Below are 18,296 nucleotides of genomic sequence, written 5' to 3'. Positions count from 1 at the left end.
TAGGAAACATACAGTCTGAAGAACTTGGAGACAATGGGGGGAGGGGATTTTACAAATAGTGGGGTAATCCTGTAGTTGACAGGAAGTCAGTGCTCCCCTGTGACTGACTTCCTGTCTACACAGTAGAGTAAGCTTTGGTCTTGTGGTCATACTGGGATCACATGACACAGCTGACCATTATGAAGGGGTTCAAAATATATTGATGCAACTGAGCTGGGATGAAACAAATTTCACTACTACAAAGTTAAATGTCTAAATGTGTAAAAAAAAATTGTTTCAACTTTTTCCAGCGCTGAATGTTCATTGAAAACTTGAAGACATACCATGTGGCAGTTGTTACATCAAACTGATTAATAGCCCGCTTTCGCACCTATAGATACAATTGAGAATCTCTAATGCAGATTTTTCAGTAAGCCCCCCTGCCACAAAAATCTCAGAATGGGGGGCTTAATCCCACCACAGTCTCCTGACAGGCAGGTCTACACTGTGATACATCTCCAAAATAGTCTATTCTCCTTTAATAAAACGAGGCTCATAATGGAACTCAGAATTTAAGTTTGATTCTACGTAGTAGCGGCCCCTTCTCACGGTTGAGTTGATCGTGTGGAATGCAAAACAGTGTAATCCTGCTAAATGTAATTAGTTTTCTGTTCATGGAAGTGAGTGTGAAATGGAGGGAAGCATTCTGTACCACAAGCAGGATTTCTGACTTTCATCATTAGGCTGGAGGATTTTCTGGGCCAGTCAACTGCCTTATCACACAGAGACAGTTGCCAAAATCATTCACCCCCCTGTTACTGAGACAATCAGCTCCAGCACTCGGTGGCCAATAAAACAATATTTATTTCATACAATAAGTTAATACATGTCATATTCTGCCATGCCAAGAACAAAATAAGTTATCCATACTTATCAATCAGTTTTCCAAGAAAATTTCAACTTGGGTCCGGTGCCCTGTAAAGGAATTTACAAGGGGAGAGTTAAACAGCCGTCAGAACTGGAGCTTTAGAGGTACTGTAACCATCTGCACCATAAGTGTACGGGCTTCGATTTTTAATAGTTATCCCTACTAATTTCTAAACATTGGCCCATTCTATTTGCTCCTTAACAAATGGACCTCTATTATCGCATTTATAGATGTCTAATGAAACGCGTTGCTGCAGTTGAAGAGCTGCTCCCCCTCCTTCCTCCCTCCCACAAACAGAGCAACAACTAATTCATTTATACTGAAGCTTATATCTGCCTTCATGTAGTTGGCTGGGAGGAATGTCAAACTCAGCTTTCCAAACTTGATTAAAGAGCCAAACTTATAGGCTTTATGACTTAATCCATATGTGTAGAGAAGCTGTTTTCATAAGATTGCAGACCATCTTAAAACTACAGGTTAAGGCCTCATGCACACGACAGTATTTTTTCACGGTACGCAAAACGGGGTTCCGTTGTTCCGTGATCCGTTTTTGTTTCCGTGTGTCTTCCTTGATTTTTGGAGGATCACCAGACATGAAAAGTTAAAAAAAATCTAAGTCAAGTTTGCCTTGCAAATGATAGGGAAAAAACGGACACGGATCAAGGACGCGGATGACAATCTTGTGTGCCTCCGTGTTTTTTTTACGGACCCATTGACTTGAATGGGTCCGCGAACCGTTGTCCGTGAAAAAAATAGGACAGGGGATATTTTTTTGACGGACTGGAAACACAGATCAAGAACGCGGATGACAAACGGTGCATTTTCCGAGTTTTCAACGGACCCATTGAAAGTCAATGAGTCCGCAGAAAATCACGGAAAACGGAACAACGGACACGGAACACAACAACGGTCGTGTGCATGAGGCCTTATTCACTGCTTCCAATGTTGTAACCCAGTCATGGCTAACTTGTAGCAGTGAAGAGATGTGAAGCTGATAACATGTACAGCTAAGTGGGAGAACATAATGTAGGTCTAAAAATATGGTATGAATATACATATTAGGATCCTTGAGGAAGAACACTCCCAGTTAAAAGGGCCCCAGACACTGGAATTCAGATAGGGATCATCTCACTAATACATACCTTCCTTGTCCAACTCTGAGTAGACCTTCTTTTATGAACCATCACACTTAGTGCTAGGATATATGTGCCCCTTCCAAATATATCCTATCCTTGCAAGGTTGATATCAGTCATCAGTATAGTCAGTAAATCTCTGTTTAACCAAAACTACACATATTGAACCTGAAACTTGCAGAGAGAAACAATTTGCCTTCTTAAAAAAGTTATGAAAAAAAAAGTTATTGAAACATATCAAAAGAAGAAGGGTTATAAAGTAATGCTTGAAACCATAAAACCACAGAGAGAACCATTATCTCAAAAAAAATAAGGTAATTCCCTGAGTGGCATGTGTGTCAAAATTACTCCATCCTGCTCATCTCACTTCTACTCAGTCTTCCCTGTATTGCCTACAACATCCCATAGAATGATCTGAATTCTTAGTTAGTGGTGGAGTCCATTATTTGTGACCTTCTCCAGTAAGCTATAGTGGATAGGGGCTACAAAGAACATCGATCGCTCAGGAAGAAGCTGAAAAATCCCTGCATTATACAGACTGCCTGTTGAATTCGATGAGAGTCATGTAATGCTTTGTTTGTCCTGTGGTGGCACTGCAGGGAAATGTAACACTTGCCATCAGTTCTCCTAACTGATTAAAGCTGATCACTGGTGATCCCAACAGTGTAACACCTCAGTTTATTGTTAGGACCTTTCAAACAAAGGATTGTTCCCTTTAAAGTAGAACTCCATTTACAGTCATAAAGACATTTCTGGAGTTGTTCATACCTTAGGACTAGTGTTGAGCGAACTTCTGTTTTAAGTACAGGCGTCTAAAGTTCGGCTTCCGGTTAGCGAAGAATCCCGATATGGATTCCGAATTCAGTTGTGGTCCGTGGTAGTGGAATCAATAATGGCCGATTATTGATTCCGCTACCACGGACCACACCACAACGGAATTCGGAATCCATATCGGGATTCTCCGCTAACCGGAAGCCGAACTTTAGACACCGAACTTAAAACAGAAGTTCGCTCAACACTACTTAGGACCCCACCAATCTCTAGAATGAAGCTCTTAAGAGCTTTTTTTACCCCTTTGTTTCGCTTATGCCTCACAGAGCTTCAAATACTGTAGGTGCAATTATGATGCATTCTGATGGCCATCCTAACCCTCTCCCAAGTACATTTTCAAAGGAATTGCTGTATATATGCACTTTTTTAAATTAACTGTATAACTGATAACCCGAGACAAAGGTCTCTATTGTATTAGCCCTAGTCTCTGAGGAACAGCAAGAGTTAATGCAGCTGATGATGATTCAGTACTCCTTGTATTGCAAAGGCTGCCAGGATTTTTAGAGGTTTCTGTTTGATTCACAAAAGTTGTCTATACTTACGCCATTAGAACTGACGGTTTCAATATGTAAGTGCATAGCAAGGAAATGATTCATTTGGAAGATGCAAATAAATTCCTAAAACAACAGGCTTAGTGGTTAGTACTGAAGTAATACGCCCAACATTCATAACCAGAACTGGATCAAGTCAACTAGATGACGCCAGTCCGAAAAAAAATTACTTAAAGGAAAACTTCATCCAGTTATAAAAAGCCTGCTGCTTGTTCAGCTTCATATTTTTGTCCATAGGAGGCAGCATTTTAGTTTTCAGTACTGGATTAGTAAACATATTAAAGTAAGTTTTCAGAACACTGGCTACATGGGTCTGGAAGTGACAACCATTTCTATTTGCCCCGTTTTGTGCTTTGTGGAGAACTTTATTTCACGGACATATAGACTTTAATCCGCGTCAGGGATCCGTAATCATGGATAAAAATAGGACATGCGTCTGTGGTGTCATCACTGATGTGAGACCACGGCCAACACACATCTTTGATTTACTGACATGTGAAAGAGGCCTAAAAAGTTATTTATTCTGTCCCTGGGCCCAGAGATTTGTCAGTCCACCCCTGCTATTCATCACTTCCTTGCATCACTCACTTACTCCCATCCATTGGCAGGAAAAATATTAGCTACTAAGATCCAAATCTCCTTGGTTTTAATTCTAATCCAGTTGTCCCAAGGAAACAAACTATGAACGCAAAGCTGATTTTTATTATTGTAGGTCTCTGGCTGAGGGATTATGGGATTTCATCAATACAAACTAATCATATCTTGGATGGGGGAAGAGATGGTGTTAAGATTTCAAAGGTTAAAGCTGAATTATTCACTTCTCATATCACCTTGTGTTCTGTGCTGATACATGGCTCAATTAACTTTTTCTATACAGATACCTTTCTAAGAAAATGGTGTGTTAAAGGGAGTCTGTCATCAAAGTTTCACCTTTTTAACCCTTCCCATAGCTTTCTAGCAGCCTTACAGTTAATAAAAACGTTACCTTTATGAGCAATCCAGGACTTATAAAACCGGCAAAAAACATCTTAGTAGCATATGCAAATGAGGGCTCGCAAGTGCCCAGGTGCGGCGTTACCCTCGTAGGTGCCCAGCTAGCTCAGCCTTATCGTTGCTTCCCCCCGCCTATTCTTTCCCTCTGCCCGCCCATCCTTTCCCTCTGACCGCCCATCTACTTACTTCTTGTTTCGCCGAGATCCTGCGCACTCAGTCCGTCGGCCGGCGCATGCGCACTGCGATGCCCATTCCTTGTACGGCATCACAGTAATTAATGCGCATGCGCCGATGGAACGCCTCCTTTGTGGTGTTTTCGCGCCGTCAGCCGGCACATGCGCATTAATTACTGTGATGCCGTACAAGGAATGGGCATCGCAGTGCGCATGCGCCGGCCGACGGACTGAGTGCGCAGGCGCGGGATCTCGGCGAAACAAGAAGTAAGTAGATGCGCGGTCAGAGGGAAAGGATGGGCGGGGTGAAGCGACGATAAGGCTGAGCTAGCTGGGCACCTACGAGGGTAACGCCGCCCCTGGGCACTTGCGAGCCCTCATTTGCATATGCTACTAAGATGTTTTTTGCCGGTTTTATAAGTCCAGGATTGCTCATAAAGGTAACGTTTTTATTAACTGTAAGGCTGCTAGAAAGCTATGGGAAAACGAATTGCTTGTAAAGGTGGATCCACCCTTTAATTATTGCATGATTAAAAGTGCTGCAATGTTTTAATAAATGTTGTGTTTGCATTCATCCCCTTTTTCAGGATTTCCTTTGTCAAGGAATATATTGTTTAGGTGCAGCCATTATTCCAGAGTGTGGTCATTAAGAGGTTAATAACACTATTCCACTTAAACTGGAATATGGAAGAACAAAGAATCACGTAAAATAACTCTGACCGTGAAAGAAAAATACTTTTTTTTTTTTTTATTAAATACAATTATTACCCACTAAAAGCCAAGTAATTCTATGTTTTAAGTGTAGACAGCCTGGGCAGCAGGTTGGTACAGATGATTGTTGAGACTAGATGCTGCTTTAGCAAACCCTAACTAAGATCAGATAAAGGTCTGTGGAGGCCCTTGTGAATACATGAGATGAGGGCTTCCTGACATTTTTTTTAAGTGGACAAATGGAGTGTCTTAATAAAAGCAGATTATCAGGGTACCAAATCAATAAAAAAAAAATTGTATAGTTCCTAACCTAACAGTACTAACAGCAAGTAGAGACCTTGAAAATGTTGAGGAAAACTGTACTAGTAAATTGTAGAGTTTTTCATTATACGATAAGCTTTACTAACACAATGTATAGTAACATTCATCAGTTTAGGAAACAAGCTGTAATAATAATAGGAAACCCATACTACCAGGGCCAGACTGTGGATTTCTTTTCCGCATCTTAAAACCCATGACCATTCTGCTTGCTTCATCATCACCATCATCGTCATCTTTTGACGTCTTCCACTAAAACTTTTAGAAATGGAATTTTAAGAAGATTACAAAGTGAATTTGTTTTTTCTTAGGCTAATGCTTATTAAATAACTAAGATGTGGTTATAAGTTTGAGAAGATGGATAATGAAAGAAAGCAGAAGCATAAGGCCCGAGCTGCCCAACGACTCTTGCCACGCGTCTGTGACTGGTAGGAGCCTTCATGCAATCATCACAGCTCATTGAAACCTATTCACTGGCATGTGGCGGAACAATTCTGCTTATTTCATGGTTCCAAAATTCTAGACCATACAGCCAGGAGACTCTTTCAAACATTCATCGTCTGCTAGTTGTGTGGGGAAATGGAGGTGACACAATCAAAGACCTTACCACAAAATGGTTCTCAAATTAGTTTGTAGTTCCTCCAGTTTTGAGATATAGGGAGATGTTTGCTAGGGCCCTTACAGTTGAGAGTTGGCTTTCAGTGAGTTTACTTACCTAATAAAATGGCATAACAATTTTTACTTTTTAGGGAAACAAAAGTCATCATTTATCTGCTGGTCAGTGTGAGGATCATGCCAAACAACATTCTTTATCAAAACTTCCTACATACTTTTGGTTGAGAATTAAGATCAGGCATTAAAGGGGTTGTCTCAGTAAGTAAGCTCTTGTCAAAATGCCATATTATAGCATCTAGACTTCATAGAAGAGGGTCAGGGACTCCCTCTACAAGCCAAACAGAAGATCCACTAATTATGAGTGGCTCCTGCCCTGTTGGGACTGATAAATGCTTGTCATACACCATTGGCCATTCCAGAAGGAGGGAATAAGCTGATTGCTGGGCAGGAGGTTTTAGAGAAATGATGAGCCAACCATGTTACTGTCACACATATTAGTGACCCTTCAAAGAGACAACCCCTTTTTAGTGATCCATTCCTCTAGCATTAAAATGATTACTGGGTATTCATCAAAACAGACACTGTCTACATGATTATGTGGCTGTCATAAACGAGGGCATCTGGCTTGAGACCACTTTCATAAGTCAGTGTGGTGAGGTTCTAAGTAGGAGTGGCTCCAGATTTGGCCGACTGAGCCCAGCCATGTTTGACACAGTGCACCTTTCCATGAGGAAACAGAGCATTTATACCTATTCGCTTTAATTTACTTCTTTGGATATCTAGAGGAAGAGACCAACAGCTATTTCAGCGGGTTATGATCGGTGAACTCCAAATTCCTCAAAATGTCCCAATAAAGTACACAGAAATATATTCTCCTTAAAAAAATAAACTTTTAATAGAATTTTCTGTAGCATCCGTTTCTTTTTTTCTAAGGCTCAGTACCAATAGCGGGGAAGATGATGGGACTCAGTAAATTATGTGTCATGTTTCATATGTCTATCACGCTTATAACGGCCTCAGTTCCCAGCCTTGCAATGTTCTGTTGCATTATTATCATCCGAGTTTGCATGACGTTATCTTATTGAGTAAGACATCCTGGCTCAGTCTGAAAGCCTCAATTTATATGTATTACAGGTTCTCCCAGAGATGCTGCTCTTCATCTGCCTGGCCATGTCTTATGGAAACTTGTTAATATCTGATTCCTTTCACTATTTCATAGTCATCTGTCTAGTTGGCACTGAAGTTTCTGCATTACCCAAGGCATTTACTAGAATTTACATCACATTTTTGTCCCATGTTTAACATATAGATATTGACATATAAGATAATCAAATTTCCATGACAGATGCCACACAGTGGCCTCCATTACCATAGTGTTCTATCATTCAAAATAATATGTGTAAAATAAGCATGTGTAACATAGACATTTTATTGCTGGACTCTGCAGGATAAAAAAGCATAGTGTACTATGCTTTGGCATCAATTTTACCAAAGTATATGTTAAACGTGGGACAAAAACAAGATGTGAACAGCTCCTTAGTCTGACTGATGTGCTCTAATAATTGCTATAGCTTGTTCAAAGTACTAGGCCACCAAATATAAAACCCTACAGTCCAGTGGTATCGGTTCTGTGTTTCAAAACTTGGCCAATACTATGCCATCACAAATGCTGGTCCCCAACTAGACAACCAAAAATAGAACCTTATTTTGCTGTTGTCTCGAACTAGTCAATACTAGGCCACCAAAAATACTATGCTATTTTCTAGTGGTTTTCAACCTGTAGGTCCCCAACTAGACCATTTCTATGGCACTAAAAATACAGTTCATCTTAGTAGTGGTCCCCAAGCTGTAGCTTGCCAGCTCTTGCTAAATGACATCTTCTAGTGTGCTCTAACAGACTCAGTTTTGAGGGATCACTGCTGTAGCCAGCAGAAACTTTTAACTACATATATGTCCATGGATTGTCTTTTTATGTTAAGTTAAAAATTGGAAACCCAGGTGACAACCAAAATAGCTAAAATTGCAGGTACCACATGGGTTCTCACTTTCAAAGACTACTGGGGGAGATTTATCAAGGAGCTGTGAAAAATGAAAGATGGAATCTGATTGGTTGCTATGGGCAACTAAGCCAGTTCTAATTTACACCAATTTGATAAATCTCCCCCACTGAATTTCAAATCTAACAAGCTCTTCCATATTGGAGTTAAAATCGGATTTAGAGAGGTTATATAGTTTCAAGTGTAGATGTAGAGCAGTTTCTGTAAGAGAGCAGAACTATTTTACTAATGCTGAAGAACTTCCTTAAAGTTAAGAACATTGGGAAGACTTGGGGACAACTCTGTATGGAACTGAAATGGTGACCACATTACATTTTACCAACTTATTCAAGCAACCCCAACAAAAAGAGAACATTTAGATGTGCTTCCATTTCACTTGCCTTCTCTTCCACTAAATGTGTTTAAAAATGTTAGAGCTCTAAGATGAACAGGTCTAATGTTCTTCTCTTCATTTCAGCATCCAGAATGGAGTCATTTCTGTCTTCCAGAAGAAGGGACTGCAGGATCATGAACTCTACAATCTGAATGAAGGAGTCCGGTGAGTAGACATAGTGTCCATGGTTTAGAATGATACTATGCTAGAAGAAGAGAGGGAAATTCCTATAGAAGAAGAACCACGAGATTGTGTTCGAAAGATATCTAATGACAAGACGTAAGTCTTGCTCAAGCAGGATTTTACACCAATCATTGTATCTTTCTGCACAGTCTGTCTGTATCAGTCTGCACAGTATTTGTATCTGAAAGACCAGGACTGGCATTTATGAATTTTTTTTTTCTAAAAGTGAAATTGATGGTAATCTGTCATCTAGTAGCTATAGGTATCTTAAAGGAGAATTTCAACATTCCATCGTTCCATAATGCAGGCTACATCTTATAACAATGGCTGCCCCAGCCCCAACAGTGTTGTCATTAGTCCCTTCAGTGGATACCAAATCTTTGCTTTCCTTTCCAAAATACTGCCATTATTTAAGTGTAGTAGGTACTGCATAATGACATGGATGGTCATTTGAGGAACACTGTATGTACCAATGACAGTGTCGAGTGACCAGTGGCCCCAAAGAATTACTTCCAGGTAATTTTGTAATACGCTTCCTTATGCGTATCACAAAATTACAAAATTTAGATATAGATCAAATAACTTCATGATTACAAATTTTCTTGTGTTCTTATGTCTCATCTTAGAACTTTGTTCTAGGAAATTAGAACTTTGTTCTAGGAACTTAGAACTTCCCACCTCAATTGGTAGGATCTTAATCTAAGTCTTAGGGCTCATTCACACGAACGTGTGCTGCCTGTTGCCATATTGCGGACGCATTTGCGGATCAGCAATACACGGGCACCGTTCCAGTCACTTCAATGGGTCCGCAAATCCGGAGATGCGGAACAGTGCGGAACGGAAGCACGGAACTACGGAGTGCTTCCTGGGGTTCCATTCCGTGCCTCCGCACCGCGAAAAGATAGAACATGCTCTATCTTTTTGCGGAACGGAGGGATCGCGGACCCATTCAAGTCAATGGGTACACAATCCCCATGCGTCTGGGCCACGGTCGGTGCCCGTGCATTGCGGACCGCATTTTGCGGTCCACAGCATGGGCTTCACACAGTCGTGTGAAGGAGCCCTTACCATTACAGTGAGCCATTTTGCACCACCATTCCATAGGCAATAGTCCACTCATAGAATTCTTACAGAGGTCACTCTTTCATAGTCCATAATCACATGTTCTGGGACTTTTGTCTTTTCCTATGAATTCTAGATGAGCTTTTACACACTTTAGAATTTTTTTGTGGTTCTGTTTACAGCACTTATTGTTCTTTTGTTTAAAGTCAGGGACCCAGTTTTCTACAATCCATAGTCAGAATGTAAGAGCAAGGCTTGCTTTATGAGTCATAGTGTAGTCACCAAAAGGTTAATGTTTGGTCAAGAATATTTCTCTTCCTTGCATCAGCAAATGAGATGACACAGGGAGGAAATGAAACTGTCAATAGGTATGGAAGACGGTCAAGTATATAATCAAGCTATTTGTCTATGTCTCTGATGTTATTAAAGTAGACTTTATAAAGCAGATTTTTTTGTTTTTAGCTCTTGTAGCTGCAGTAGTGTTTCAGAAACATTGGTGACATGCTATGCTGCCAGAGTAATGGGTCAGTTCTCATTGTATGGGGTTTGTCTCAGATGTGAATGTTGTGTGATGATGTCTCATCATGCTGTGTCCCTATTCAACATTGTAAAAGACCAAACAAGCAATATAATGCCCTTCTGATTTTATATCCTATTCAATGTCATAATTCCAAGGGCTGGAAAAAAAACTGGTTTTGTGTATGTGTCTATTGAGGCATCTATTGTATCTCCATCTTTTTCCCTGCTCTAGTGCAAGGGCTTGTGAAACAGTAAGTGCTAAAGGGGTTTTCAAGATTGGAAAATTGAATTGAATGGGGATGAGCTGCAGTGCCATTCTTATATTATAGAGTGGCGCTATCTCTGGAAAAAAGGAAGACCCTTTATATAATCTCAGGTGACACCTTTAAATTGGTACTTCCATCTTAGAAAGTGGCAGTATATCACTAAGATATACCATCACTATGATATATCATAACATATGCCATCACTTTATGATTAGTGGTGTCTGACCTCTGGGAATTCCACTGATCCTGGGAATAAAGGGGGTGCATTTACCTGCACAGTAGCTCCCCAGGTCACCTGCTGCACAGGGAACTGTAGCGTATTCAAGTGAAGTCCCTTGCCCAGCTAGACCGCAGCTGGACCCATAGCAATTTGTCATGACTTTATAAGATAGGAATAACCTGATAAGAAAGGGGTGGGTCTTCTTTAAAGAGGTTTGAGAGCATCATTTTGTGAATTCTTCAAGTTCTTTCAGATCTATCAATGTTTAATTTCAGAATGCCCATTTATTTTATTGCCGGTTATTTTACCATTTTTTTTTATCTTCATATCCAAAGAAGGTTGGCTCAGGGTTTTCATTTGTACCATGGGAAAATATTACCATGCCTTTTTGTCCCAGTCATCCCATACAAACAAATCCATTTCCAGTTTGGTAAATATCTACTTATAGATCTGTAGCTCTAGTTTCTTGCAAGGTCTCAGTGCTATATTCAGACCTAGCATCTGATAAAATGAGATGTTATGCGTAATCAGGGAAATCATAAATCTCCGGGCCTTGTTAAATGTCACCAAGAAGGAATCTTAAGATGTTATTTGTTTTTCTGAACATACAGGAAGAAATTGAATTAAGAGGATATGACAGGAGGTGTGTGGAAACTCCTGGTACATTTAATTTAGTGAAGGTTATCACCCCAGACTGTAAGGGTCAGCCATGAATCCTAAGCAGGTCTAAGGTTCCAGTGCCTTCACATTCTTGTTCATATCAACCAATATGTCGATCTGCTACCCTAGGACAATGAATCTGTATGAGAATGAGTGATAGCAGTAGTCATCACTCATTCCCACACGGTGGAGGAGATAGCTGCATGTAAATGTAGCTATCTCCTCTACTGACAAACGGTCCAATATATAAACCTTATTAAATGGGTTGGTCACTTTCTGGTTACTGTTGACCAATGTGTTTGTAAAATGATTATATGGCACTTACTAATATAGCTTTTTTTATATTTCATAAAGTATGCTCCCTTGTTTGCCAAGATTGTTGTGCTGTCCACACAGAAGTCCTGTCCGTAAAATGGCTGCTGATGGAGGGTCATGTGACCAGGAAAATCACCTCCATGTGACATCTTCTCCATTCAAATACACTGCCCCTGCCATCTGTACTTGTACTGTTGGGAGTTTAGTGCAGATGTAGCATGTTTGAATGGAGGAGGCTGGGTTATGTGTCTGGTCACATGACCCTCCATCAGCGGCCATTTTATGGACAGAACCTCCGCATGGGCAGTACAAGAGATTTGGCAAACAAAGCGGTATACTTTATGAAGTATAAGAAAATGGAGTAAGAAAATGGAGCAGAATTTCAACAAAGGCTATATTAGTAAGTGCCATATAGTCATCTTACAAACACACTGGTCAACAGTAGCCAGAAAGTGGCCAACCCTTTTAAAACTGTAGTTTAACTGCAGCAAGCCTAGGAGAGAGGAAAGGAGGAAGAAACAATAGGAGTGATAATAGCAATAATGGTTGTCATAGTACTCTTGTCGCTTCCCTGGGTCATGCAGTGATGGGAAGGGTGCACATGTTATTCCCTTTGGGGCACTGTCTAGTTTCAGAATCCTCTTGCCTGGTGTCAGTTGTAGTGCCTTTGATGTTGAAGGTTTTGATGTGCAAGGCAAGGTCCCTTAGTCCAGTTGCGGATGTTGGTGCAGTGTAGCAGTGCATAATTAATCCAGGTTAACAGTGAACTATTCTTCTACTAAAGGATTCAGTTACAGTTCTCAGTATGCAGTAAACTGCCAGATGTTATACAATACACTTTTCAAAGTTCTTACAGGTGACACGGCTGCACATGTAGTTAATAGGCCAAGTTGTTCCTTTTGAACCAATCTATCTTACAATGCACTTCTCTATCTGACTATCATAAGCATCCAGGTATGAGGTGCAACTTTTTTCTCTCTGCCATGCAACCTCACAGTGGACCCTAAATGTCAGCCTATGTTTTGTACCTTTTTTTGAGCAGGTTGCTGTACTTACATTACATCTCCACAATGTCCACAGCATCAGCATCAGACCAATAGGTCCTCTTTAGACACCTAGGGGGTCATTAACTGAGCTGAAATACGCCTAAATTAGGCGTATTTCAGGAACAGATGGCAGAACAATGGTTAGTTGCGCTGCTATCTGTGGCTCCGCCGCGCTCACGCCAGGTTTGAAATTGTGGGCGTGGCATGGGTGGGGAAGGGGCCAGCAGGCCTATCTCATTAACCATTTTCTGTGCCTCTATTAGGCATAGAAAAAGGTCTAAATATAAGACAGCTTGGAAGTTGTCTTACATTTAAAAACTGGTGATGGATGTGCCAAAGTTATGGAGAGGCCTGCGCCTCTTCATAACTTCGGCGGATCCACCGCCAGCTATGGGCCTTTATTAAGGCCGGCATCTAAAACGTTGTTCTTAATAAATGTGCCCCCTTATCTTTACAGATAAATTTGTGTTGAGTGTTAGTCACACTCCTTTTCCACCCTTGCCAAGCCCCCGTTTGGAAAATTGGCAAGGGCGGCATAAAAGAGGTGACTTTTTTCAAAAAGTAAAATTTTAAAAGTCATAGACACACAGCTTGCGACTTTTCTGGCGCAAGGGGGATGATTAATTTCCCCACATCCTTAGACTCTAGATTGATTCAAACTCAAAATCCCTAAGGTTAAGGGAAACAGCACTTAATGGTTGGGATGCATTTACCACACCAAAAATACAGTTTTAACTGCTGTTTTGCAGTGTACTGCTGCTCTGAAATTATTTATTTAGGTGGGGAGCTTTAGAGTAGTGGTTCAATGTTCTATCAAAGCTGAATTGGTAGATGCAATAACACCAAAGAAAAAATATAATGCTGGGAATGTGTATGTCCAAAATATTAATACATCAAACAAAACAACAAAGTTTTATTACTGCATTAAAAGCACACAAAAAAGGGTGTATTACCTAAAAACGTGATATGTAATAGGCTGACTAGAAGGTCAAGTGGACGGAATGTGTAATTCACTGTAACTGTATAGGTGTAGCGCTTATTTAGCGCTGTACACCTATTATTTATATACCAATTCAGGTGAACACAGTCCTCTGATTAGTAAATATGTGGCGCCTACTGTGTGTTGCACCACTATATCAAAAGCGCCCAGTGGAATCAAACCTCTGAACAAAAACACAGTATCCAATACCAGGCTTAGTAAAAGCAGCAATGTTGCAGCTGGATACACAATAGTCACCCAGAGGATGGCTATGCACTTTGCCATCCACTGAGGACAACAAGTAATAGGTGCCTCACTAAGGCCAGGGTGGTAGACAGCTGATATGGCTCATAAACAGCCAAACATCAGCGAAGACTGGCAAAAGTGACTACCATAGAAGGCTCGACACGTTTCTGTGCACTCTATTGGCGCACTTCCTCAGGAGCTTTTGCTTGATTTAGCACCAGAAACTAAAGCCTGCCTGAGCCGCACATTCTCTAGGTTGAGAGTCGGCGTATCAGTGTGGCTCTGATGTGAACCACAGCACTATGAGGGCCGCTTCGCGGCCGCCCATGTGCCGTACTTTAAAGGGTAATTTAAAGGTGTTTGCCCTTTAAAATACGGCACATGGTACACACCATTCTCAAGCTCAAGCTTGCTTTTCTACACGTACCAACTCTCATTCACTTACTTCTCTGGCAACTTGTGTTTGAAAAAGGTCACCCTCTGACCGAACCGTCACTTGAATGTGAAGTTGCTTTGCGAATAAAGATTGAATTCTGCATACATTTGGAGTGCTGTTGTTTATATCTACGATTAATATTAGGCTGGGAAGCCATAACAACACGCACCTGGGACAGAGCAGACAAGAGTGCCGCGCCATTCCTATACTAATAAAACTTTTTTTTGTTTTTTTTTGTTTTTTTATTATTTGTTAGATCCAATAACACCTACTAAAATGTCTTCCAATAATGTCAGGAGTCAGAAATTAACATCAAACGGGCTCCAAGAGATAGGAGACCCTCAAAGATTCCGGACATTAAGCTCCTAAACCCCCTTCAGAAATGTCTGGCACTGAGAAGGTGATTGGGCATTGAGAATGTCATGATTTTCCAAAAACAAGCAGGTTAACACATTGAAATATATTTTGCCCTTGCACATTAGAGGGATTGGTAAATTGCTTGAATTGATTCATCCATCCTTTCCCTGAAATTGTCAACGAAAACATACTTTGTTGAACAATTAAAATGTTTGATTCCTCTAATACCATGTGTTTTTGGTTTGCATGAAAAGACATGTATTTCTATAGTGGCCAGAAGCATCTGCTCTTTACTTCAGGTTCCTCTATTCAAGGACAAGGTAATATAAGTGGACCAGAAAAACCTAACTTACACAGTTTACCCCCTTCCCTTTATAGTAGAGAAGCCGGAAAGCCCTCACAGACACCAGATGGTGTTTGAGTTCGGTGGCCCATTCCTTATTATATTGTATGTAAATATTTTTGTCATTATTTTTATTTTTGCTGTACATTTCTTTTGGAGGAATTAGCTGACCCTCGTTAGCTCAGCGGCAACATAAAATTTGCGTAATTGTAGCTCCCCAGTGTAATTATTCCTTAATTGAAACTCTTTAATTTAATGGAGCAAATGTTCATTCCCTTTTCTTCCTAGTTTTATTAAGCAGACAGCATTGCTATAAATCTATAATCATCCTCATCACAAGGTCCATTGGTTATACGACCATTCGAACAGGTTAATGGGTATGTGCCGACATAAACATTTAAAGCTTTAGAGGCCTGTTTCATAAATGTTGTCACAGATGGGTTCATTTTGTTCCCGGTGCTGACCAATAAATTCAGTGTAAACAGGAAGCTTCACGTAAGGTCACATATTTTACAAGACATTAATGTGTTTTAAATTCCTTAAGAACAAATTAACTTGATCCAATCTAGAGTCTGTAATATAATGTCATATAAAATATGCTATATCTTTAAAGTGCAATTGTAGTTAATGTGGAAATGAACAACAATTACATATTAACCAATCCTAACAAAGGTGCTAAAGTCATTTTCCCAAATGTGTTTGCTATAGTGGCACTTTTTCACTTCCATCATGCCTCAGGATAGGGCATAGATTTCATATTCTCATCGGACTGGGGGGGGCTTCCTTTGGAGCTCTTTCTCACCACCTGCTGGGTAACACACTTTATGTAAGCAGCCTAGTGGCTAACTCCACAGGAGGTGTGCTTATAGCCTTTTCTCAGGTTTTATGTAGCCCCCAAAACAGCAATAAAAGGAGAACTTTAGGGGTTTTTGAGAATTAAATCCAGAAATTTTATCCTGATGCCCCCACAAAATTGCACTTGTTAGGATTACAGAAAAATGTTGGCTAAGCAAGTCCACTTTTTGGGTTCACTAAAGGGTAAATCGACCCTGAACTCATCTGTTTTCTAGAATTTGTCAAGCCATGTCATATAGGCATATCAAGAGAAAACATCATAAGGGATCTTTCGAACAAAAGACCTGTGAGTCTGAGGAACCTTTTATGGTTGTTTGAAAATGTTTGTCTCTGGAAACCATGCTCACTGTATGTAGTTGCTTTGAGCATCCACCAAGTTGTAGTTTACCCTCTGTATAAGGTCTTTTTCCTGTCAAAAATGATTGAACCATCTTAAAGGTAGTAGCTAAATGTTTCATTTGGAAAACGCAGCCATGTTGTGATTGCCTCCTCAAGTAGACTTCCCATTTAAAGTTTGAAGTCCTCATCTACCATTCTCATTGACAAGAGACTCTATATAGTGAATATTGGTGGTTGTGCAGGTGCATGCTTCCCTGGTCCCATAATAACAAACTAAAGGCAAGACTTAATTGGGTAATAAAACATTTAATGGTTTTATTTATTTCATCTTTTTGAAAGTTCCAGTGGGTTAAGTTTTCTATGTGCTGGACTGTATGTCTGGTGATTGCTGTGATTACTGTTAATTGTTTGAGACCTGCCAGATGTACAGGGTTAGGGTTTTTTGTTCATATTATGGAGGTTTAAGGACATGCTAGGCCAAAGCCTTCATATTATGTTGGTTTCAGTGGCAAATGAGTGGCACATTCCATTCCATTGATTTCAGCAGGAACCCTGAATCCTTCTCTGTTGTGGAAGTCTCCTCTCTGATCTAGAAGTAAGTGGGTGCTTCAGCTCACAGACCTCCACTAATAACATTTTCTGACTCCATAATAACACAGTCTTTTATTTTCTTCATTATGGTAAAAGATATCTAAAAATGTGTGCATCTGTAGCCCTTAGGTATAGAAATGGATTTGTAGTCACAAACATAAAAAAATAAATAAATTCTTAGAGCACTAGCAACTATCTTAGCAAAAACCTCAAGAACATATGTGGTTTTGTCTGAATATTTTTAGCGCTCACTTTTGGTTAGACATCCTATTAGCATTAGAGCTAGAGCAAGTCTTATCTTCTGTACAGTTCCTGTACAGATAGATACCATTCGTTATTAGCTCATACTGACTATCAAGGTTGGACAGCCCCACCATAGGATCATCCATTGGACCCAGTTGCACACTCACAGCCTCAGAAGCTGATGTGGTTCATCAGTTTGTTTGTTTTTTCTGGCTCTCAACAAGACCAATGAGGATGTATAGGGACATGTAAATCCACACAGAGAGAAGACCCTTACAATCTTTTTCTCTGCTGGGCCCCAGGTACCTCAGTCCAACACTGCTGATTTGTGTTCTTCAGTGGAATAACTGGTATGAAAAATTCCTTATCCCATGATACAATTTTATCTAATATTTAAATTTCTGAGAACTTAAAGAGTACCTTGGGTGGACCTGGATGCCAATCTTCCAGCTTTATTCAGCTTTCCACATTTTTTCACGTTTCACGCACAAACTTAAATGTATTTTATTGGGATATTATGTAAAAGACCAACACAAAGTAGCAAGTATGTGTGAAGTGAAAAAAAAATCATACATGGTTTTCAAAATGTTTAATAAATGAAAAAAAAAGTGTGGCATGCACACCCCTGAGTCAATACTTTGAAGGACCAGCTTTCACTGCAGTTACAGCTGCAAGTTTTTGGGGTATATCTCTACCAGCTTTGCACATCTAGAGGTTGAACATTTTGCCCATTCTTCCCATTTAAATTATGTGGGTGTAAAGTGAAAAAGTTCAAGAGGTATCAATACTTTTTCAAGCCACTGTATCTACTTCTGGCTGTTTTTACAGAAAAAGATTATACAGCTAATACCTAAAAAAAAAAAAAAAATATTGAGTCAGACTTGACAAAGGCGACAACCAGCAAGTTATCAGCTGACCAGTCAACTTTAGAAAAATTCTGAAAAATGACAATCATGCCCCATTGTGGTTCTTT

At 40.1% G+C, this 18,296-nt stretch overlaps 1 protein-coding gene across 8 annotated transcripts in view; it reads left to right on the top strand.

Moving 5' to 3' along the window:
* The window catches only part of PRR5 (proline rich 5), a 121,090-nt gene that overhangs the window by 84,807 nt on the left and 17,987 nt on the right, over nucleotides 1–18,296 (top strand). For 7 of the 8 annotated variants that reach the window (XM_040439154.1, XM_040439149.1, XM_040439150.1 and 4 more), the window contains one exon: nucleotides 8,748–8,828. In XM_040439154.1, the coding sequence (XP_040295088.1) occupies nucleotides 8,748–8,828 (81 nt within the window). Of the gene's footprint in view, nucleotides 1–5,991; nucleotides 6,047–8,747; nucleotides 8,829–18,296 lie in introns of those variants that run through there. The other variant, XM_040439155.1, reaches the window with a different exon arrangement.

The sequence above is a fragment of the Bufo bufo genome, chromosome 1, assembly GCF_905171765.1.
Source record: "Bufo bufo chromosome 1, aBufBuf1.1, whole genome shotgun sequence".
In the NCBI taxonomy this organism is placed as follows: Eukaryota; Metazoa; Chordata; class Amphibia; order Anura; family Bufonidae; genus Bufo; species Bufo bufo.
The sequence above is the reverse complement of the archived record's forward strand: the minus strand, read 5'-3'. Positions and strand labels throughout refer to the sequence as shown.